The sequence below is a fragment of the Notolabrus celidotus genome, chromosome 14 (genome assembly GCF_009762535.1).
Source record: "Notolabrus celidotus isolate fNotCel1 chromosome 14, fNotCel1.pri, whole genome shotgun sequence".
In the NCBI taxonomy this organism is placed as follows: Eukaryota; Metazoa; Chordata; class Actinopteri; order Labriformes; family Labridae; genus Notolabrus; species Notolabrus celidotus.
In genome coordinates, this window is record NC_048285.1 from 18552963 (window position 1) to 18571313 (window position 18351).

At 42.1% G+C, this 18351-nt stretch overlaps 1 protein-coding gene across 2 annotated transcripts; it reads left to right on the forward strand.

Annotated features, from left to right (window-relative positions):
* The first annotated feature begins 867 nt into the window (after positions 1-867).
* prpf8 (pre-mRNA processing factor 8) lies at positions 868-17957 on the forward strand. 2 transcript variants are annotated; one of them, XM_034700920.1, is made up of 43 exons: positions 868-1095; positions 3470-3587; positions 3700-3868; positions 3960-4124; positions 4268-4486; positions 4579-4791; positions 5042-5167; positions 5296-5401; positions 5761-5951; positions 6085-6204; positions 6324-6513; positions 6699-6818; positions 6936-7070; positions 7179-7308; positions 7433-7629; positions 7905-8111; positions 8644-8807; positions 8920-9046; positions 9326-9518; positions 9656-9843; positions 9957-10195; positions 10278-10424; positions 10533-10743; positions 10849-10965; positions 11080-11327; positions 11424-11603; positions 11758-11893; positions 12277-12446; positions 12654-12783; positions 12878-13024; positions 13161-13321; positions 13477-13668; positions 14161-14398; positions 14538-14666; positions 14809-14922; positions 15037-15210; positions 15392-15585; positions 15768-16007; positions 16128-16269; positions 16388-16528; positions 16661-16800; positions 16930-17132; positions 17418-17957. In XM_034700920.1, exons 2-43 carry the CDS (start codon positions 3479-3481, stop codon positions 17570-17572), a joined length of 7017 nt encoding a protein of 2338 aa, XP_034556811.1. In that variant the 5' UTR covers positions 868-1095; positions 3470-3478; the 3' UTR covers positions 17573-17957. The 2 variants fall into 2 exon arrangements, with proteins under 2 accessions (XP_034556811.1, XP_034556812.1); XM_034700921.1 differs by having other exon boundaries at positions 868-1087.
* The last annotated feature ends 394 nt before the right edge of the window (positions 17958-18351 follow it).

Genomic DNA, 18351 nt, shown 5'->3' on the forward strand with positions numbered 1-18351 from the left:
AGAGAGGGAAAGAAGAGTGGTAAGAGAGCAATATAATTAAAATGAAATTAACAGTAATAATAACAACAGTATTGACAAGAAATACATTTCACAGTGCAGTGAGTATCTGTTTGGTTAGGGCAGTTAAAAACTAATTAATAAAAGTGCGTTTTGAGACGACTTTTAAAAATCTCGACAGAGAGGGAGAATCTGAGGGGGGATTCCATAGTTTTGGGGCACAGATGTATGAGTGGGTTCTTCACTTTAAACACGTCCATACGCATCACATTAAAGCATATCCCGTGTCAAGCTCTTTATTTATTTATTTATTATTTAAAAGAGCCATGCATATTAATTAACACTTCTGTAAATATGCCAGAGTTAGCCAAAAGACTAGTTTACATCTTCCTTGCCAGATGTTAAAAAAGCTCCCTACAAAGATCAAGATTAAACAAAGATAAAATAGAGTAAAATAAAATCAAAGTAAAAAGGTAGAGGAGAAAACAAATACAAACAAACAAACAAAAAGAGAGAAGAAAAGAAAAGTACAAATAGCACCATACGATTAAAAATGATAAAAGCTACATAAGGACATAATATGAAGACATTATACAACCAAAATGTAATGTTAAGGAAAAAAACAATTAGAACATTCAATTTGGCAGTGGCAGTGAAAAGTCTAACTTCGTGTATAAAACAGTGCGACATGAACATGGAGGCTAAGCCCAGTGCTTTTATTTTGTATATAAACACCATGCAGTTTGCACCCCAACACTACAGGGGGCAGAAGCGCACCGGAAACATTATCATCCGGGTACTTGCAAGTTTGCGCTTCTCCAACGTTTGCGTAGTTTTTGGACGTAGATCTCGGCCTCTCGCGCTTAACAAAGACTCATATCCAGCGTACCGGCGTCTGTGAGTTCCGCTGATGAGCGCTGATCGCGAGGCCGCCATCGTTTGTCGTGCGTGATGCAGTTGTATGAAGACAAATCAACAAAACGGTGAAACGAATCGAGGACAAAACACTCTTAAGAGAGAAATGTTTGGTAGATGAGTGTGTGTGGAAGAAGAGTGTCTACAGCGTTAACAAGTGACCCTGGTAGTGAAGGTAGCAAGGTTTGTATTCTTCAAACATTTTCCAACGTTTTGTTAGTTGTTAGCTGCCATGCTAGCTTTAGCACCGCACCGTTTCATCCACGTTGGGCCTTCTCAACAATAAGGAGACTTTTGTCACAGTAATGTATTGCTGCATGTGCGAGAAAGTTTATACAAATAATTTATATTTCTACTTTTTTCTGTTTAGTTTGTTGTATGGATACAAAGCATAGACTGCAGGATAATACAGTGCGCAAGGAACAGTGTGTGCCGCACGGGGAGCCATGTTGTAGGCTTAGCAGTTCTCTTACTGAGAGTGAAGTATGATACGGATATTTAATACTTAAATAATGCTATTATTGTATCTATATCGGCGCTAGGAGAAGCATACAAATGTGTGTCCATTCAGCTTCATTTACTACGACATTATACAGAATTAAATATATGTATGAATCTCAGCATTTATTGTTAGTATTGTTTACATAGGAACATTTTGGAAGGTGATCTACGAATGTTAGGCCAGACCAGCGGTGGACGAAGTACACAGCTTCATTATTTAAGTGAAAGTAAAGATACTCCAGGTCGAATATTACTCCAATACAAGTGAAAGTTGCTCTGTCAAGGTATTACTTGAGTTAAAGTACTTGCTTTTAAAAATACCTAGGTATTCAAAGTACTTTTTAAAATATCTCAAAACTTTGTATTTTCACAATACATGAGTGTAGTCAAGAATACATAGGAGTACAATCTGTTACATTACGTTTATCTAGAAACCATAACTTGAAATCTCTAAAAACTATATCATGGAATAAAAACAGCAACTAAGTTACTCCAAGCACAGACAACTTAGTTTAAAATGTTCATCTGGAATGAAACAAATGTTACGTAGCTCAACACGCTTTCTCAGGTTGGACAGTGAATTTTTGTGTGTTTGGGCAGAGTGGGAAACAAGGAGAACATTTTAAACGATAGCCTACATATCATTCTTCAATTCAAAAGCCTCTAACACGGGCTGAAGATATGACCATGGGTGCTCAGGTGGAGAATTATAGCCATCATTACCACCTCTAAATGAACTGCCTGATCTGAGTGAAATCTGCTCTGTGTTTGCTCCACGTTCAACCGTGGAGACACATGATCTATAGGTACGACTAAACCCCTGAGACAAACAGAACTACACAAACATATTTTACTGTCTTAGGGATCGGATTTCAGAAAAGAGAAGGAAATTCATGAGCTGACTTCAAAGCTAAAGTAGTGAGTGACTAGAGCATTGATAGAAATGTAGTGGAGTAAAAAGTACAATAATTGTCTCCTAATGTAGCGGAGTAAAAGTAATAAGTATACCCAAAAAATAATACTCAAGTAAAGTACAGATACTCAAAAAATATACTTAAGTACAGTACTCCAGTCAATTTATTCTGTTACTGTCCACCACTGGGTCAGACCAAAGGAAAGATATGCAATTATTTCATGGATAAACAACCCGCCAATTTCTCTCTTTTGCAATAATATCCAATCCATTTGAATTATATAGCACATTTTAAAAACAACAAGGTTCCCAAAGTGCTGCACAACACATACAAATAGTAGAAATAAATAATAGTACAATTTAAAATACAGTAAATTAAAAGACACACAAAGACCAACACAAACTCTTGTGCTGTATTAAAAGCCAAGGAGTAAAAATGAGTTTAAAGACGTGATGTAAAAGTATCCAGGGTGGGGGGCATTTTGACTTGGGTGGGTAGCTCATTCCACAGTTTAGGAGCTTCCACTGAAAAAGCTCGGTCACCCCTCGTCTTTTGTCGGCTTTTTGGCACGACCAGACGCATCTGATCAGCAGACCTCAGTGCTCTGGAGGGGTTGTAGATGTGTATGATATCAGATATGTACTACTGGGGTGTCAGACCATTTAGCGACTTAAAAACAAACATTAAAATCTTAAAATGAATTCTAAAATGGACAGAGAGCCAGTGGAGGGATGAGAGAACGTGGCTGATGTGTTAATGCTTGCGGGTTCCTGTTAACAGGTGAGCAGCTGCATTTTGGACTACCTGTAAGCTAGCGAGGGAGGCCTGATTAATGCCAGTGTAAAGTGCATTACAGTAGTCCAAACGGGTTGACATAAAAGAATGAATCGAGCGCTCAAAATCATTAAAAGATACAACAGATTTAATTTAGGATAAAAGCCTCAGATGATAAAAACTGGTTTTAACTACTGAGTTTATATGTTTATCAAGTTTAAAAATAGATGGGTGCACTTAAGTCTGGCATCAAACACCGTCCCCAAGGCTTCTTACAACAGACAAACCTAAAAATGAAACGCTCACTGCACACTGTTAAGGTTTTCTGGGTAATTAAACTACTTGTCTGCTTTTTTTCCTCTCTATAGTAAGGCGACATGGCTGCTACCTTCCCCTACAGAGGGGTCCCTCCCGGGATGCCACCAGGTGTTCCTCCTCCTGTGCCGGTCCCAGACTACATGAGTGAGGAAAAACTGCAAGAGAAAGGTATGTTGACATTCAGTTGATGCCAAATGTGCCTGGTGTTATACACAACTTTTATCGCTAACCAACCTTATTGATTGTATCTTAATGCTTTACATGTCCTCTGATTTTACAGCAAGAAAATGGCAACACTTGCAAGCAAAGCGCTATTCAGAGAAGAGGAAGTTTGGCTTTGTGGATGCTCAGAAAGAAGACATGCCACCTGAGCATGTTCGCAAGATCATTAGGGACCATGGAGATATGACCAACAGAAAGTTTCGACACGACAAGAGGGTGTATCTTGGGTAAGAACAAGTACCCTTTAATTATCACCTCCTTGAACAAGTTTTATAAAATGTAAATAACATATCCTGTATCTCCTTCTTTACTAATCAGTGCCCTGAAGTACATGCCCCATGCTGTGCTGAAGCTGCTGGAAAACATGCCCATGCCCTGGGAGCAGATCAGAGATGTACCTGTCCTCTACCACATCACTGGAGCCATTTCCTTTGTGAATGAAATCCCCTGGGTCATAGAGCCAGTCTACATCGCTCAGTGGGGGTAAGAGAGAGAGAGAGTATGATGTTGACCATGCTGTGCTATTACTGTGTCATGGTTGTAGTCTATGGTATTCACATAAGAGATGCATTGTACATTTTAGTAGAGAACATTTCAACTCATTGGTATCCTGTTCCCCCTTCCAGCACCATGTGGATCATGATGCGTCGTGAGAAGCGAGATCGACGTCACTTTAAAAGGATGCGATTTCCTCCGTTTGATGATGAGGAGCCGCCGCTTGACTACGCTGACAACATCCTTGATGTGGAGCCTCTGGAGGCCATTCAGATGGAGCTGGACCCAGAGGAGGACTCATCATGCGTAGAGTGGTTCTATGAGCACCAGCCCCTCAAAGACACAACTAAGTAAGCCATCACCTCAGTTAAGGGAGACTTTAAGTTCATGTTTAGCTAATATGATGCTAAAGAAATCATACTGTAATCTGTGCCCTTTTCAGGTTTGTGAATGGCACCACCTACCGTCGCTGGCAGTTTACTCTGCCCATGATGTCCACACTGTACCGGCTGGCAAATCAGCTGATGACAGACCTGGTGGATTTCAACTACTTCTATCTGTTTGACCTGAAGGCTTTTTTCACCTCAAAGGCCTTAAACATGGCCATCCCCGGGGGGCCAAAGTTTGAGCCACTGGTCAGGGACATCAACCTCCAGTAAGAACCTCCTACCTCTGAGAAAGAGTCAACTTCTTCCCATTTCATACTGTTCCCTCTTTGTGACCACATAGCTAATACCTCAGTGTATGCTCACAGAATTAAATGCTTCTCTTTTTTTGTTTCTTAAAGTATGCAAGTGAACTGTAAAATTTTAACATTAAAATCTTGTTCTACCCCAAAAAAATTGATTGAGAGTAGATGCCAAATAATGTTTGCCTTAGTTGACTGATTTCTGTGCCACCTGCAGGGATGAAGACTGGAATGAGTTCAATGACATCAACAAGATCATCATTCGGCAGCCTATCAGGACGGAGTACAAAATTGCCTTCCCTTACCTGTACAACAACCTGCCGCATCACGTCCACCTCACCTGGTAAAAAACTAATGAGATAATTCGTACAGTATAGTACAGTTTTTTCACTGACATTGAATAAATATAATCCACATTGGTTGTAAGAAATAAAGTTGAAACTCTTCTAACTCTTCTCTTTACTTCTACAGGTATCACACGCCCAATGTGGTGTTTATCAAGACAGAGGATCCAGATCTCCCAGCGTTTTACTTTGACCCGCTGATCAACCCCATTTCTCACAGACATTCTGTCAAGGTATGTTTGCATGATCAGGCCTGACTGTACATTGTTTACCGTACCAGCTTTGAAAAGATAAATGTGATTCCTTCACTGGAAATCACAAGACTAGTTTTGATTGTCCTCTTACAAAGGCGCACTTGCATTGGTCTGCTTGCCTGTGCGTAAGAACTAGAGGAATATTGACATGAATGGTGACTTGTATATTGCTGGCTGCATTAGCAGTTTGCCCTTCACTAATCAGACATTTCCAATTATTTAAAGTGTAGTTTTTTTTTTATTAATTAGTTCCCCTTCTTATACATGTAGCTGTTGTACTTGCATCTCAATATTGACTCACTGTTTAATTTTAAACGTGATCCTCTCTACTTTCCCAGAGCCAGGAGCCTCTACCTGATGATGATGAGGAGTTTGAGCTGCCTGAGTATGTGGAGCCCTTCCTCAAAGAAACCCCGCTCTACACAGACCACACAGCCAACGGCATTGCTCTGTTGTGGGCACCCAGACCCTTCAACCTCCGATCTGGCCGCACAAGACGCGCCATTGATATTCCCCTGGTCAAGAACTGGTGAGGAAATTGTCAACCTGTTTGTTTAATGGTGTTGTTTCTTGAAATTAAAAAAAAAAAGGTTGTTTCTGTTGAAGATTGTATTTTGTTAACCTCTTTCATGAAAAATAACAGTTTTCTTATTAATCCACAGGTATCGAGAGCACTGCCCTGCAGGACAGCCGGTGAAAGTGCGTGTGTCGTATCAGAAACTGCTGAAGTACTATGTGCTCAATGCTCTGAAACACAGACCACCCAAAGCGCAGAAGAAGAGGTGAGCTGCACCTGAGAATTCAGTTTGGTTTACTGTCCCTTACCTTTCTAATTGAAACTCCTTACTTCCTCATGTTTTACCTTTTTGTCAGTAAAGATCTTCCCTATGTTGTCTGCCAGGTATCTGTTCCGCTCCTTCAAAGCCACCAAGTTCTTTCAGTCCACAAAGCTGGACTGGGTGGAGGTGGGTCTGCAGGTGTGCAGACAGGGCTACAACATGCTCAATCTGCTCATCCATCGTAAGAACCTCAACTACCTGCATCTTGACTACAATTTCAATCTGAAGCCTGTCAAGACTCTGACCACAAAGGTAAAAAAAAATCTGGTGTTCTTTCAAAATGCTGAATCAAAAACTGTGTACCGTCTTTTTCCATTATATTGTGCTCAAATGACTAATACGTATGTAAATAATGTGTTGATTGGAATCTACAATATTCCCATTAACCTTTCTGGTTTAGGCTTACGCAAAACTCTGGTCTTGTTTTTGTTTCTAAGGAGCGAAAGAAGTCCCGTTTCGGTAATGCCTTCCACTTGTGCAGAGAGGTGCTTCGTCTCAGCAAACTTGTGGTGGACAGCCATGTTCAGTACAGACTGGGAAATGTCGACGCCTTCCAGGTTTGTCCAGCAACAAATTCTGCAGAATATGTCCCATTTTTATCAGGGTTGCATTTGAGTGTGGATGAGAAAAATGTTTTAAAATTTACCTTGTCATTATTTTCCTTCATATTATAGTTGTCTGATGGGCTGCAGTACATCTTTGCTCATGTGGGTCAGCTGACGGGAATGTATCGATACAAGTACAAGTTGATGAGACAGATCAGGATGTGCAAAGATCTGAAGCATCTCATCTACTATCGCTTCAACACTGTAAGTAAATATACTGTAAATTCAATTTGCAAACTACTTATGTAGTTTCCAGAAAGTTTTCACACTGCACATGAAAGTAAGACTCAACTGATTTGATTTTTTTAACAGGGTCCTGTGGGCAAAGGTCCAGGCTGTGGCTTCTGGGCTGCCGGCTGGAGAGTGTGGCTGTTCTTCATGCGAGGAATCACTCCGCTACTGGAGAGGTGGCTGGGAAATCTGCTGGCCAGGCAGTTTGAAGGTACATGTGCACCCCTGCCCACAGCCCCGTTTGCGACAGCCACTCATATTTTGTCTACAAAATTGTATGATGCATCGCCAGGAACCTTACAGCTAATCAACAACTTTTTAATTTACCCCTACAGGACGTCACTCTAAGGGTGTCGCCAAGACTGTGACCAAGCAGCGTGTGGAGTCTCACTTTGACCTTGAGCTGCGTGCTGCTGTGATGCACGACATCTTGGACATGATGCCTGAGGGTATCAAGCAGAACAAGGCCAGAACCATCCTGCAGCACCTCAGTGAGTCCTGGAGGTGCTGGAAGGCCAATATCCCCTGGAAGGTTGGTACATTACAGTAATCTATTCTACTGTGAGTGAGTCCTGTGTTGTAAAGGGAGTAGTCTGTTACTGAAAAAGCAAGGATTGACCACAGGATTACGTGCTTCATTTGTTATCATGCTTAAAATGCTAAAGCTTTAGCCCTCTGAGATATATTCTTTATTTTAATCTTGGTTTTTGTTGTGGTTTGCAAAGTTCTTAAAACCTAAAAAATACTAACTGCATAGTTGAGATTATAGCAAGAATTCAGCTGATAATTATGTGCCCCTCATTACAGGTACCAGGTCTACCCACACCCATCGAAAACATGATCCTGCGCTACGTGAAGGCTAAAGCTGACTGGTGGACCAACACCGCTCACTACAACCGTGAGAGAATCCGTCGTGGAGCCACTGTGGACAAAACGGTGTGCAAGAAGAACCTGGGCAGACTGACCCGTCTGTACCTGAAGGCCGAGCAGGAGAGACAGCACAACTACCTGAAGGTAACACGCAGAAAAATCCCAGAGAATATTGAAACAGATCTTGCACATGAAGTATAATCTGTTTCATGATGTGAAGGTTTGTATTGATATGTCATAGTCCTTTGCCCTGCAGTCAGTGTTCTTGAAGAGCTTGCACACATGTTTGAATTTAGGGGCTGATTGTCAATCTGTTTAAATTAAATATTTGAAACTTTGATTGAAGTCCTCCTACAAAGGCGCACTTGCATTGGTCTGCTTGCCTGTGCGTAAGAACTGGAGGAATATTGAAATGAATGGTGACTTCTATCTTGCTGGCTGCAGATGCAGTTGGCCACTCACCATCCAGACATTGATTCTTGTAGTTGGCGCTTTTATTGTACTGTTTAAACATTAACTGTGTTCATTGAGCTCGTCTAACAGCCCACTCATGTATTGGCTTAAAATCTTGGACACAAACAAAAATTTCTCAAATTTCCTTCCTACATCCATGCTACAATAGGATGTTTTTGTTCAGTCTGACTTCTCTAACAAAGTGTGACTTTTCTGCCTACAGGATGGCCCCTACATCACAGCTGAAGAGGCGGTTGCCATCTACACCACCACTGTTCACTGGCTGGAGAGCCGCAGGTTCTCACCCATCCCATTCCCTCCACTGTCATACAAACACGACACAAAGCTGCTCATCCTGGCCCTGGAAAGACTCAAGGAGGCATACAGGTAACAGAATTCAAACAACAACTTATCAGTTGATGGTTATACACACAATACAATCGAAATGCTCCACTATCCTATATATACATCATTGATTTGTGTCTCTGCGCTCCCCCAGTGTGAAGTCTCGTTTGAACCAGAGTCAGAGGGAGGAGCTGGGGCTGATTGAGCAGGCGTACGACAATCCTCATGAGGCTTTGTCCAGGATCAAACGTCACCTGCTCACACAGAGAGCCTTCAAAGAGGTCAGGATCAAAACGTGCAGATACAAACTATGAATGTACACCTCTAGATAAATAGAAGTCATCCCATAGATGTCCTGTGCACAGCACTCCTTACAACTTGGTTAAGGTGATGGTGAAAATCATCTAACCTGACAGAGTAGTGAAGCCTGAGGTTTTAAAGCAACTGTTGATTTTCAGCAAACACCTCAGTATCAAAGCCTGAGTTTTCTTGCTATGTTAACGCATATCTTACCTGTTATGTCATTCTTGCTAGCCTCTGAACTGCCTCCTCTTTTGCAGGTGGGAATCGAGTTCATGGACTTGTACAGCCACCTCGTGCCTGTGTACGATGTAGAGCCTCTTGAGAAGATCACTGACGCCTACCTTGACCAGTACCTGTGGTATGAGGCTGACAAGAGACGCCTCTTCCCACCCTGGATCAAACCTGCAGACACTGAACCACCACCACTGCTGGTCTACAAGTGGTGCCAAGGTCAGACCCAGCTCAGTGTTACCTCAATAATCATTTAGATGGAATTAAACTTTATGCTAGAATAAGAATCATATGAGAGATTTCTTCCTGCACATAAGTTAAACGTTATCTGAAGGCATTGTGTTTCTTCTTTCCAGGCATCAACAACTTGCAGGATGTGTGGGAGACTGCTGAAGGAGAGTGTAACGTGATGCTGGAGTCTCGCTATGAGAAGATGTACGAGAAGATCGATCTGACACTGCTCAACAGGTTGCTGCGTCTCATTGTTGACCACAACATTGCTGATTACATGACCGCCAAAAACAACGTGGTCATCAACTACAAAGTAAATACACTTATTCATTAATGTCTGAACAATCTTAGTGGATATTTTAATATAGTTCTCAGTTTAACAAATTTTTGCTTCATGTGATATCCTCTGTCTCTTTGTCTTACTAGGATATGAACCACACCAACTCCTACGGTATCATCAGGGGACTCCAGTTTGCCTCATTCATTGTGCAGTACTACGGCTTGGTGATGGACCTGCTGGTGCTCGGCCTGCACCGTGCTAGCGAGATGGCCGGTCCACCTCAGATGCCCAACGATTTCCTGAGTTTCCAAGACACCGCAACAGAGAGCGCTCACCCAATCAGACTGTACTGCAGATACATTGACCGCATCCACATCTTCTTCAGGTGGGTTCAGTCGCCAAAAGATGATTGTAAGAAGACAGTTTTATAGATGAATTGTAAGTAATGTGCCTTATTGGTTCATCAGGTTCTCTGCTGATGAGGCCAGGGATCTGATTCAGAGGTACCTCACGGAGCATCCAGACCCCAACAACGAGAACATAGTCGGCTATAACAACAAGAAGTGCTGGCCCCGTGATGCCCGCATGAGGCTGATGAAGCATGATGTTAACCTGTGAGTTCCAATTAAAGATAACAGCCAAAAAAATAGTAGTATCTTCTATTGTTATTCTTGTACCAGATTTCGAGACAGAAGGCTGTAACTTATGTCTCTTTTTTATAGTGGCCGTGCTGTGTTCTGGGACATCAAGAACCGCCTGCCCAGATCAGTGACCACAGTTCAGTGGGAGAACAGCTTTGTGTCAGTCTACAGCAAAGACAACCCCAACCTGCTCTTCAACATGTGTGGCTTTGAGTGCCGTATCTTGCCTAAATGCCGCACCAGCTACGAAGAGTTCACTCACAAGGACGGTGTGTGGAACCTGCAGAATGAGGTGAGGAAGTGATGTACAAAGTTAGCCAATGTTATGCTAACGGCTAAGTTTTGACAGGGTGAAACTGGTATCTGTGTTTAATTTGTAATTTTCATACTCTTATAGGTAACCAAAGAGAGGACAGCACAGTGTTTCCTGCGTGTTGATGACGAATCAATGCAGCGTTTCCACAACAGAGTGCGTCAGATCTTGATGGCCTCTGGATCCACCACGTTCACAAAGGTAAGAAGGATACCTCATACCCAAAAAAAACCAAATCATAGCATGTACTATTTGAAATAATTGTGTTGATTACCATGAGAGAATATTTCAGTTTTGTCTTTCCTCTGCCTCCAGATTGTGAACAAGTGGAACACAGCTCTGATCGGTCTCATGACGTATTTCCGTGAGGCCGTAGTGAACACACAAGAGCTCCTGGACCTGCTGGTTAAGTGTGAGAACAAGATTCAGACCCGTATTAAGATCGGCCTGAACTCCAAAATGCCAAGTCGCTTCCCTCCTGTGGTCTTCTACACCCCCAAAGAACTGGGTGGCCTTGGTATGCTGTCCATGGGCCACGTTCTGATCCCACAGTCAGACCTCAGGTAAGCCACCTTGAAAACTCAATTCATCTTGATCTCTTGTTTGTCAACGGCTTAAGTGAACTGAGCTTTTATTCTTCTCCCTCTCTCTTCTTACAGGTGGTCAAAGCAGACAGATGTGGGTATCACTCACTTCAGGTCTGGAATGAGCCATGAAGAAGACCAGCTGATTCCTAATCTGTATCGGTACATTCAGCCATGGGAGAGCGAGTTTATTGACTCCCAGAGAGTGTGGGCCGAGTACGCTCTGAAAAGACAAGAGGCCATTGCCCAGAACAGGTACTTTCCTATTCTGCTTTTCAATTACATGCAACATCTCAGCTCAAGGTTTAATAGGACCTGCTGCTAATATGTTAAGAAGTATGTCAATACATATTTTAAGACTATGATCTGAATCTAGACAATGTGAAAAGCAGTGTATTTTGTGTTTCAGGCGTCTGACCCTTGAGGATTTGGAGGACTCATGGGACAGAGGAATCCCTCGTATCAACACGCTCTTCCAGAAGGACAGACACACACTGGCCTATGACAAAGGCTGGAGAGTCAGGACAGACTTCAAACAGTACCAGGTTTGTTTAGGCACAATTTTTTAAATGTATATGAAATTATGTTTTGTGTACCTTTTTATTATAATAGTGTAGTGTCTAGTCGAGGAATTATGATTAACTACAGTTTAACCAAAGAAGATTAAAAGTCTTAAGTCTTGGTGTGATCCTTTGGGTTCCTGTGAGACTTTAACAGAACAAAACAATTACATGTTTGGCCTGAAAACAAGGCCAGAGGGAAAAACGTGATTTGAGCAAAACAAACTTAGCTTACTTTTGCAACCTCACATGTACTGCGGATTTTATTCTGACTTTATGCACCACAAATTTGGATTTTGAAGTATGCAAGTTTGTGGTATATTTGATATTTTGATACATCTATTGATGGCTCTCTATGTTGGGTGCAGGTGTTGAAGCAAAATCCCTTCTGGTGGACCCACCAGAGGCACGATGGCAAACTGTGGAACTTGAACAACTACCGCACAGACATGATCCAAGCTCTGGGTGGTGTGGAGGGTATCCTTGAACACACACTCTTCAAAGGCACTTACTTCCCCACCTGGGAGGGTCTCTTCTGGTGAGCTCACTAAGAACACTTGTGCATTTTGAGGTCGTTTGAAACCTCAAACTATACTGAAGGAATAGAAAGTACCCTAACATTGCTCCAACTGTGTTTTATTGCATAGTTGATCAATTCAAATGTGTATTTTCTGTATATGCTTAAACAAGTTGTGGATTTCCCTCATGAAAAAGCATCAATTTTCTGAATTTCTGGACTTCATAGGGAAAAGGCCAGTGGTTTTGAGGAGTCCATGAAATGGAAGAAGCTGACCAATGCCCAAAGGTCTGGTCTGAATCAAATCCCCAACCGTCGCTTCACACTTTGGTGGTCGCCCACCATCAACAGAGCAAACGTTAGTATAAATTCTGTTGAGGAAGTCGAGGTTTTAAAACAAAATGTGTCAACACATCTTTTCACAACAACTAATCTCTCTCCTCTGTCTCTAGGTGTACGTTGGTTTCCAGGTGCAACTTGACCTGACAGGAATCTTCATGCATGGCAAGATCCCCACTCTAAAGATCTCCCTCATTCAGATCTTCAGGGCTCACTTGTGGCAGAAGATTCATGAGAGCATTGTCATGGATCTCTGTCAGGTGTGTTTTATGTTATTTTTTTTTGTGCTTACCTCCTTAATGTTAAGCACAGCTGCAGAAAAACATCAAGCTGAAGAGTGTTCTTTAAATGGCTTTGTACTTGTTCTAATATTGACTCATCTGTTCTTGTTTCCAGGTGTTCGATCAGGAGCTTGACGCTCTGGAGATTGAGACAGTGCAGAAGGAGACCATCCATCCCAGGAAGTCTTACAAGATGAACTCATCCTGTGCAGACATCCTCCTCTTTGCTTCATACAAGTGGAACGTCTCTCGACCATCTCTGCTTGCTGACTCAAAGTAAGACTTTAAAAGCTTCCTGCAAATAAGCTTCAGACTTTTTATTTGCATGACTCAAAACATTGAAGCTCACATTGAGACATTAAGTGAATTCATTAAAGCAGCATTATATATAGAAGTGTTTTTAAAGGTGCTTCATCTATGATTTAAAACAGGGACGTGATGGACAGCACCACCACACAGAAGTACTGGATCGACATTCAGCTACGTTGGGGCGACTATGACTCACATGACATCGAGCGCTACGCCAGAGCCAAGTTCTTGGACTACACCACCGACAACATGAGTATCTACCCGTCCCCAACAGGGGTGCTGATTGCTATCGACCTGGCTTACAATCTCCACAGGTGAGATTTTTACTAGCATGGACACATGACCAGTATGAATACAGAGATGAACTGTTTGTTGTGGATGAGAACACAAAAATAGGATGCCTCATAGTTTGTTTGAGCACATCATTTAGCAGCTTTCATAGCTTTAGGTAGCTACGAAGCAACGATTTTCATGTAAAAAAAAAGGCAGAAATAGCTTTTTCTTCCTGATTCAGCACTGTTGTACAGTGTTGAAAAATATACCTGAAATCAGTTTGGCAAATGTTAGACAGCACTGTGGATTTTGGCACCCACTCTTTTATGTCAACATCTATGCTCTAAAAGAGCTTCTGAGGAATTCACACTAGCTTCCTAACTTGTTCAACACAGACTGAACTGTCAGCAACAGTTATTTACATTTCCTCAAATTAAAAACTGTGGGAAACAAAGAGGGAACCTTGATTTATAATTTTTTTTAAGTAGTCTCACTTCGGTGTTTTAAAAGTGTCATTTTTTTCTTCTCAATAGCGGCTATGGTAATTGGTTCCCTGGAAGCAAGCCTCTCATCCAGCAAGCCATGGCCAAAATCATGAAGGCCAACCCTGCCCTGTACGTGCTCAGAGAACGCATCCGCAAAGGTCTGCAGCTGTACTCCTCCGAGCCCACTGAGCCCTACCTGTCCTCACAGAACTATGGTGAACTTTTCTCCAACCAGATCATCTGGTTCGTAGATGACACCAACGTGTACCGAGTCACCATCCACAAGGTGAGGAGTGGCAATATAACTTCTATGTACTTTCACTAAAAAGTATTATATCCTTACAGGGCACATTTTCAGTGTCCAGAACCAGAATTAAGAGATGCTGCGTTTTTGTTTTGTCTCATGTATTCATCTATTCTAACAGACCTTTGAGGGTAACTTGACCACAAAGCCCATCAATGGAGCCATCTTTATCTTCAACCCCAGGACTGGTCAGCTCTTCCTCAAGATCATTCACACCTCTGTGTGGGCCGGACAGAAACGTCTGGGACAGGTACTGTATAAAACTCCCTAAGCTCACTTTTATAATCACAAACTGTGCTTATTTTACTGACTTATTAAAGTGTTTGGCAGCAGCATTGAAGTTTGTTTTTCCCTTCCTGAGTGTTGAACTTTCTCCTCCTTCACCCCTGTAGCTGGCCAAATGGAAGACAGCTGAAGAAGTGGCTGCCCTGATTCGCTCCCTCCCTGTGGAGGAGCAGCCGAAACAAATCATTGTGACCAGGAAGGGCATGCTCGACCCTCTGGAGGTAAGACTTCATGCTAATAACTAATAATATGATAACTGCAAGCCTATGTAGTCATCATTTCTAAAGGTTCCATATGTCTCCAACAAGTTTTAATTGTTTTTTGTTTCTGTACAGGTCCACTTGCTCGACTTCCCCAACATCGTGATCAAAGGCTCTGAGCTGCAGCTGCCTTTCCAGGCCTGTCTGAAGGTGGAGAAGTTTGGAGACCTGATCCTGAAGGCCACAGAGCCTCAGATGGTGCTGTTCAATCTCTACGATGACTGGCTCAAGACTATCTCGTCTTACACAGTGAGTTTCATGCTATATCACGAGACTCAGACCAGGGTTAAGGGGATCATATGAAGTTAAGATTAATGTTTTTAAGCCTAGGCTGATTTCCCAACAAAGCTCATTCAGTTGCTTTTATTTTGAGTTGCATCTTATCTCTGTGTGTAAATAGTTTCTGTTTGGTGGTCTGCTCCATTTCTAGGCCTTCTCCAGGCTCATCCTGATCCTCAGAGCACTCCACGTCAACAACGACCGTGCCAAGGTGATCCTGAAACCTGACAAGACCACGATCACCGAGCCCCATCACATCTGGCCCACACTCACAGACGAGGAGTGGATCAAGGTGGAAGTGCAGCTCAAAGATCTCATTCTGGCAGATTACGGCAAAAAGAACAAGTGAGTGTTGGTTAAAGGACTGAACATTTGCTTCAGATATATACATTTCATTATTACTGTGATGTTCATATGCTGTGTTTTTTTCCAACTTTAAAGCTACCAATTTCCTGATATGTGACCCAAATGAACAGATAAAACCAGACTTGTATTAAATAGTCACTACTTCCTTTTTCCTTATCCAGTGTGAACGTGGCCTCCCTTACTCAGTCTGAGATCCGTGACATCATCCTCGGTATGGAGATCTCCGCTCCCTCACAGCAGCGTCAGCAGATTGCGGAGATTGAGAAGCAGACCAAAGAGCAGTCACAGCTCACAGCCACACAAACCAGAACGGTCAACAAACACGGTGACGAAATCATCACCTCCACCACCTCCAACTACGAGACCCAGACCTTCTCCTCCAAGACCGAGTGGAGAGTCAGGTGTGCTGAGAGACTTTAACTTTTAGGCCCCTTTCAGTATTTGATGCATGCAGAGTCTGAGTACATTATCTTTTGTTTCTCTCTACGTTGGCTTTAATTTGTTTATCATTCACCTGTCAGGGCCATATCAGCTGCCAACCTCCATCTCCGAACCAACCACATCTACGTGTCATCTGATGACATCAAAGAGACAGGCTACACCTACATCCTGCCTAAGAACGTCCTGAAGAAGTTTATCTGTATCTCAGATCTGCGAGCACAGGTACTCTAGGCATTCAAAAAACTGCATAGTAGACATTATATTTCCTTTCCTATTGATCAATATTTTAAAGGTGTTAGGTGTTTAAATAGGAAACAAACCATGCTCTGTTTTGTTTTAGATTGCAGGCTACCTGTATGGAACCAGCCCACCAGATAACCCCCAGGTGAAGGAGATCCGTTGTATTGTCATGGTACCACAGTGGGGAACACATCAGACTGTCCACCTTCCCAACCAGCTGCCTGGTCATGAATACCTAAAAGTAAGACACGCATCACTTTGACAAATAATCCAGCTGATGATCAACCTGTCACTTGTACCAGCTGCTCTTGTAACATGTTTAAAGATCATCTTTTTGAAGTGGCAGCATTTTTTAACTTATCCCCTCAAACAGGAAATGGAGCCCCTCGGCTGGATCCACACCCAGCCAAACGAGTCGCCCCAGCTGTCCCCACAGGATGTTACTACCCACGCCAAGGTTATGGCTGACAACCCCTCTTGGGATGGAGAGAAGACCATCATCATAACCTGCAGGTACAGTTCATCACAAAGACATCTGTCATCTAAAGTGACAGAATTTTTTGAGCATTGGAGAAGTATAATCTTAAATGATTTTTGATGTTTGTGAATTATAGTTGGATTAATTTTGCCTCAATTTTCCAGCTTCACCCCCGGCTCATGCACACTCACCGCCTACAAGCTGACACCCAGTGGATATGAGTGGGGTCGACAGAACACAGATAAGGGCAACAACCCGAAAGGCTACCTGCCGTCTCACTATGAGAGAGTACAGATGCTGCTCTCTGATCGCTTCCTGGGCTTCTTCATGGTGCCTGGTCAGGTGTCCTGGAACTACAACTTCATGGGTCAGTAGATACTTTATATTTAAATTAAAATCAGTATTATTGAATACTTTTTAGATTGAGTTTGTGTCTGCATCTCCAGTTTCTTCATTACTTGTCTTTTTCTTGTGACAGTAGATAAATGGTTCTTGTGAATTATACCTGTCAACTGAAACCTATGTTTTGGAATACATGTAGCCTTTTCTTTCCTCATAATAACACGGGTTGTATTCATTTAGGAATTTCTACAGAATTGGCAGCATAGATCACTTCTTAACATTCAGCCATTTAAACTTTTCCTTCTTACAGGCGTGCGCCATGACCCGAACATGAAGTACGACCTGCAGCTCGCCAACCCCAAAGAGTTCTACCATGAAGTCCATCGACCTTCGCACTTCCTAAACTTTGCTTCACTGCAGGAGGGTGAGATCTACAACGCGGACCGTGAGGACATGTATGCCTGAGAGCAGACATTCTGCCCTCCACACATTTGGTGGACTGCTCTGTCAGAATCATGTGGAGCCAGTAATGACCAGCCCTTGTAATATTTCTATTGAACATGCCGAACTGTGATGTTTGAGGATTTTTATGTAAAGACTAGGACATTTTAAGGTGTTTCATTGCTTTCATTTTTGATATTTTCTACTAATGTTTTTCTTTAGTTCTTCTCTCTGTTTCATCTGTTATTAAAGTAAGGCATTGTCAATTTTCTGGCTTCTGGTACATCCAGGTATTTGTGCATCAGTGTGTAGTTTCAGTACACAGAACTTCAGTGTAATATTTGATTATTAATGAGTTGTTCCAAACAGGTAAAGATGTACTTCCCCTTAGCCATTTTGAAAAATGAAATTGAAAGTTGTTTCCAGAAATGCTCTTTTACTATGTATACTGTACATCCCCTGACATTTAAGCTTTGCTTTAAATAAACCTCACAATTTCTATAAACATTTGTCATGTGCTTTATGTAGTCTGATGTTCTATTAATACTTGAAATGCTTGTAGGGAAGTGAAGCATTTGTTCAATTCTACTGTACAAGGGAAATTTCATTTGGCATGCTTCCCTCTTCACAGCAGCCAGAAGTCGACACAACCAGAAGTTCAGTATGAAGCTTGGTTTTGGTTTCTACTCCAGCACACGAGGCAGAAAAAAAAGAAGTGTCCTACTTTAAAAAAAATAAACATTTTTCATCCCCTTTAAGTTAGTTTGACCTGATAAAGTTGTGGTGTCATGCAACATATAATG

Coding starts and splice junctions, on each gene's coding strand:
- prpf8 (XM_034700920.1), top strand. CDS start 3,479: ATGGCTGCTACCTTCCCCTACAGAGGGGTCCCTCCCGGGATGCCACCA. Junction 6,819..6,935: donor GAAATGTCGACGCCTTCCAG/GTTTGTCCAGCA, acceptor TTCATATTATAG/TTGTCTGATGGGCTGCAGTA. Junction 16,529..16,660: donor CTGGTCATGAATACCTAAAA/GTAAGACACGCA, acceptor CCCCTCAAACAG/GAAATGGAGCCCCTCGGCTG.